This window comes from Buceros rhinoceros, unplaced genomic scaffold (assembly GCF_000710305.1).
Source record: "Buceros rhinoceros silvestris isolate BGI_N320 unplaced genomic scaffold, ASM71030v1 scaffold26051, whole genome shotgun sequence".
NCBI lineage: Eukaryota > Metazoa > Chordata > Aves > Bucerotiformes > Bucerotidae > Buceros > Buceros rhinoceros.
Window position 1 is genome coordinate 475 of NW_010396312.1, and position 5092 is coordinate 5566.

General features: G+C 51.1%; 1 protein-coding gene across 1 annotated transcript; it reads left to right on the plus strand.

Annotated features, from left to right (window-relative positions):
- Positions 1-485: 485 nt before the first annotated feature.
- LOC104501977 (glyoxylate reductase/hydroxypyruvate reductase-like) lies at positions 486-4635 on the plus strand. The gene is made up of 5 exons (XM_010145878.1): positions 486-867; positions 1823-1994; positions 3313-3491; positions 4013-4109; positions 4482-4635. The coding sequence occupies exons 1-5, from the start codon at positions 486-488 to the stop codon at positions 4633-4635; spliced, it is 984 nt and encodes a 327-aa protein (XP_010144180.1).
- Positions 4636-5092: the final 457 nt, after the last annotated feature.

The following is a 5092-nucleotide window of genomic DNA, read 5'->3' on the forward strand; positions in this document are numbered from 1 at the left end:
AGTTCATAGCTGACAAATTATAGCTCTGTTACGTTAAACAAGGTTTTTCCTGAGATAATCTCATGAGTGCCAGTTACTTACTGTGGCTGCACAGGTGGCAATCAAAGGCGGAACTCAGGGGCTAAAGCCACCCTTCCACTGCCATGGCCTCATTCTTAAATTATCAAGACTTTGGCCTTTAATTATTGAATGCTGAACCCGGAGTAAACTCTGGTAGCTCTTTTGTTTAGGTGTTAGCATAGCTGGTATGCCAGGAACGATGTTTTATTGTCTTATTGACAAGACTATATAAAACCTCAACATCCATCTGAAGAACACAGGAAGAATGCAGGAAAACTTTTGTGTGTAGGAGTGAATATCTTTAGCCAACTCTGTCAAGTGGGAAAACAGCCTGTAATGGAGCCAGTCAATTCCCGTTTTTTTAAAAAAGGTATAATGGTCACCTAGGGACACGTCCTTTTGGTTTCTCATTGCTTTTGTAGAGCATGGAGGGTCAAGAGCTGCCTTACGTGCTGATTGACTACGTAGGAGGGAAGCATGGAGTATATGAAGACCACGTTGAATTTCTGGAGAAACATTTTCATCTCATCACCATGAAAGAATATCTTGAAAACAAGCAAGTTCTTGGCAAAAAGATCACGGCCATTTATATGTGGTATCACCAACCAGTTATTACTGAAGAGCTGCTCCAGAGCTTGCCTAACCTAAAGATAGTCGCGAGCGCTGGAGTGGGAATAGATCACTTGGACCTGAACCTCCTTTCCAGTTATGGAATGAAAGTGTCCAACACTCCACTTGCTGTTTCCACGGACACTGCAGACATGGCTATGGCTTTGATGCTGGCATCTTCCAGGAGACTTGTGGAAGGTAATAACGGCAGCGATTTCAGTCTTTTTATAGACAAGGTGACGCTCCAAACTGCGCGGTTAGAAAGCGTGTGCTGATGCGCAGCTAAGCATAAGTAGAAATACGGGGAAATACCGGGGTGATGGAGAGGTTCAGACGAGCCTGTCCTGCCAGCTGTACCCCGCTTGCAGTGCTCACCGTTTCCAGCAGGCCTGTCAGCAGGGTTGATGTGGGCTGCCTTCAGACAGCCCGAAATTCAGGCCTCTTCTCCCTCAGCCTGTGGCCGCTTAACCGGGGTACTTGTTCACTACAGTCTTGTGTTTCAAATGTTAACAAAAGGGAGTTAAGAGGAGATGTTTTCAAGGAGGCTTGAAACCTATCTTTGCCAGGCTGACACATATCTGTGTCATTATGAACATGCTGTCCAGAAATCTGTCCACTCTGCTCCGAGATTCTTTTCCCTGCTGACTTTGGTGTGTCTGCACGTTAGCTGGGAGTCATCTTTTGGCCATACTGAACATCTTGATGATACTGCAAGTGATCCATCAGTTGCACTGTTCAGTATTTATGGTGCAGGTGACATCCACGGCACTGCCAGCTAGACAAGCCCTGCTGATGGACCAGCGTGAGCGAGAAGCTGTACTGCCAAGGTGCATTTCACCAGCGCAGTGATCTGTCCTGCGGACGGACAGCGCGACGGGCAGGCGCTTGGTGGGCGTCGAAGGGAGGTTGCTTCTTTGGCCTTGCTTTACTTGCTGCCAAGGAGGGGCTGGCTACGTTCCTGTGCTAAGCGGGGGATCGATGTCAGATGGCACGAGGATAATGCAGCAGCGTTCACTTCTTGTCCAGAAACGCAGTGGCATTATGTTACTGCTCCTGGCATCTGCCTCCTCTTAGGATACCAAGTGGGGAAAAAGCAGCCAGGTGCCAGGACATCCTTCGCGTGACCACCCTTCTCTCTTGTCCCTCCCCCAAGGCCACCAGATGGCGGTGTCCCCTGGCACGCAGTACTTCCCTGCTGGCTGGCTGGGGGAGCGGGTGTCTGGGGCAACCCTGGGCATCGTGGGAATGGGCACCATTGGCTACAAGGTCGCCAGCAGAGCCAGAGCCTTTGAGATGAAGATTCTGTACCACAACAGGCACCAGAGGTAATGCTGTTTGCAGCTCCGTGTACAGTCTATCTAGGCACTGCTTTTAGGTGTTTGTGCCTTTCGCTGTCAGAATCATCTCCTGTTCTCTCTGTGTTAGGACAGGACAGTGTGCTCACTGCACGTTGTCATTAAGTGTTGTGCCAGGAAGCAGAGAGGGCCACAGCAAAGTCCAGATCCTCAGGCGAGCCCACGGTGACAAGGTAGAGCAGGGGCTGGACGGGGGCTGAGGGGAGCTGGACCCAGCCCTGCTGGGCATTGCTGGTGGCCCCAGGGGAGCTGCCCTGGGAGAGGGGACACCCTGCAGGGAGGGGCATACAAGGTCAGGCAGGATGGTGGTGCCCTCAGGGCCATGACAATCAGTCACTCCCTGACTATTTACTCTTTATTTTAAGTGGCAAAGTACTTACGCTTCCTTCAAGATTGATTTCCCAATTTATGACAGGAACAAAGTCAGGAAGAGATGGGAGAGACACAAGTCCCCAGTCTCCCTGTGAGTCAGGGCTCCCAGGGCCTTGCCATCACGGATGTGACATTGCAGTAGACCGAGGAAAGGAGAAACGGTCTGGGAGGATGTGACTCCTGTGACTTAGGTGAGGCAGGGTGCAGGCAGAGACCTCTCGCCCCTTCCAAGCCAGCTGATGGAGATGAGCCGGACCTGCTGGCACCACTGCTGGTTCTAGAGGAGGTCTGTGTGCCCTCCCCGTGCCATCAGACCCATCATGTCCTCTGCTTCTGGGGGAATCTGACGGGAGCTGGACAGCAGAGGCCCCAGCCGTGTCCTGGTACGCTTCGCACACACCGTCAGGTCCTGCAGCGCGTGGTTTCCGTGATCCAGCAGCGCTGCTGCCTGCTGGGGACACAGATTTCTGAAGGGTTAACCCCTGCCCTGCCTGGTGGGTTTCCTCACTAGTTGTCAGATGAGTCACATTTCGCAGGGGAGGGAACTCCTGTCAAACATCTGTCTGCTGTTGGGTTAGAAAAGAACGCCCGTTACAGCCAGAAGGTGTGACACAAATGCATTTACTTATTTATTTAAGAATCTGGTTTTATTTTTTATTTTATTTATTATTTTGGGCATTTACATGAGCCCAGTTCCTTACTTTCCATTCTCACAGGTACAGTGCTGCAAATTCCTGTACAGTGCACTTGGTGCTGGGGGAAACAGCATGACTTTTTTTCCCCCGGAGTTTCAGTCAGATTAACCGGGGAACTGCTTTGCACTGCAGAGTGAAGAAATCAATTAATTTCTTTAATAGTGATATGAACTTTCTATTGTTGCTGATTACTGGTGTTTAATTTCGTGTTTTCCCCTCAGAAACAAGGAAGAGGAAAGTGCGGTTGGAGCTGTGTACTGTAAGCAGTTGGATGATTTGCTGCAGCAGTCAGATTTTGTGTTGCTGTCCGTGATCCTGACTCCACAGACGCACAAGCTGGTGGGGAAGAGGGAGCTGGAGCTGATGAAGCCCACAGCTACTCTCATTAACATCAGCCGAGGTAGGGAGCAGGATAAACAAAACTGCAGCTTGGTTTGCTGCCATGAAAAGCCAGCTCTAACAGAGAGCCTGTCACTACAACACATTCCATGAGTTCTCCGATGATGAGGTTATTTCAATGTCTGTGGTCGTATCTCAGTGACACATTTAAGCGTTTTGGTAAGTCTGAGCAAGTAGGTCTCTGAGGTGTCGGTGAGCCCGGGCTGCTGGATGCCCGTGTGTGTTTGTGTAATCCCCTCCGTACAGTGTGTGGTTATTTAGCGCCATGGTTGCTAACGGACAGGGATGGCACAGCCCCCGCTGCAGCCTGTGCTGCTGGGGGCTACGTGCTGCCCTGTGAAGTTACCGGCTCTCTGGCTCTGGTGGGGTGCACACAAGCTTCCTGCTCCTGCTTCACCACGTGCTCTCTGGTGCCGCTCCACTGGGCGAGCATGGCTAGCCTTGCTCTTGCCTCACCACCGTGCCCAAAGGGCGGTGAGGGAACAGCCTGAGAGCAGGAGTCTCCTTCTTGCTGTGACCCAGGTCTGGTGGTGGATCAGGAGGCGTTGGTGGAAGCCCTTCAAAACAAAGTCATCAAGGCAGCTGCTCTGGACGTGACGTACCCTGAACCTTTGCCAAGGTAGGACAAGGTGTATTTAAGTTAAATAGAAATGAGTGTGGGTGAGTGGGTCAAACCAAGGACAAGTTCATGAGCGTGTGAGAAGTTACCTCATTTGGTCAGTAGCGTATGTGGTGTATGTGCATTTGTCCTGCTGGAATGATGTCCCCAACCCTTCCGCCCCAGCCAACAAAATTCACACTGGCTCATTAGGAGGATTTGTTGCATGAAAAAATTTGCACGTTAGGCAGCAGTTTGAACTCCTCTGAGCGTGCTTGGGTCAAGCAATTAGCCCTTAATTATTTTAAATATTTCCCTGGCTCCCCTCAGGTGATGAAAGAACAGAAGGATGCTCTGGGAGTGACTAGCTCAGTATTTCTTTCCCTTTCCCAGGGATCACCCTTTGCTGAAGCTGAAGAATGTTATAATAACTCCTCACATTGGAAGTGCCACCAAGAAGTCACGCCGGCATATGATGGAGAACATGACGGAGAGCATTCAGGCGGCTCTCGCGGGTCTTCCTGTCCCTAACGAAGTGCTGCTGTAAAGCACCTGCATCTTCGTGAATGCCGTTAGTGTTTGTCCTGGGGAGAGGAGACAGTAACTGGATCACTCCTCATGCACTGCTCCCATGTGTGTTACGCAGATAAATGTCTAATACGTAGGTTTCATTTATCTAAATAATCCAGAGTGATTTCATGTGGGAAACTGCAGTATTTTGTCATGAACCTCAATGAAAAACTCAAGGAGCCCAGAGTCTTGCGTCAGTGTAATTCATGTTGTTCGCGGCATCCTCTTAAACCTGCCCATAACGTGTCACCGCATTGCAGGGCGTTTAAACCGCGTTCCGGAGCCGCGACCCCGCCAGGGTGTCAGACCTGACCGGCTGTTCCTGACCGCCCAGCAGTCCCTGTCTCCGGGGAACAGCTCACAGGGCCTCCGCCGGGGCGGCCCCGTCGAGGGGACGCGGCAGCCGGGTTCGTGTTCACCGCCGAGACAACGCG

Coding starts and splice junctions, on each gene's coding strand:
- LOC104501977 (XM_010145878.1), top strand. CDS start 486: ATGGAGGGTCAAGAGCTGCCTTACGTGCTGATTGACTACGTAGGAGGG. Junction 3,492..4,012: donor TCTCATTAACATCAGCCGAG/GTAGGGAGCAGG, acceptor GCTGTGACCCAG/GTCTGGTGGTGGATCAGGAG. Junction 4,110..4,481: donor TACCCTGAACCTTTGCCAAG/GTAGGACAAGGT, acceptor TCCCTTTCCCAG/GGATCACCCTTTGCTGAAGC.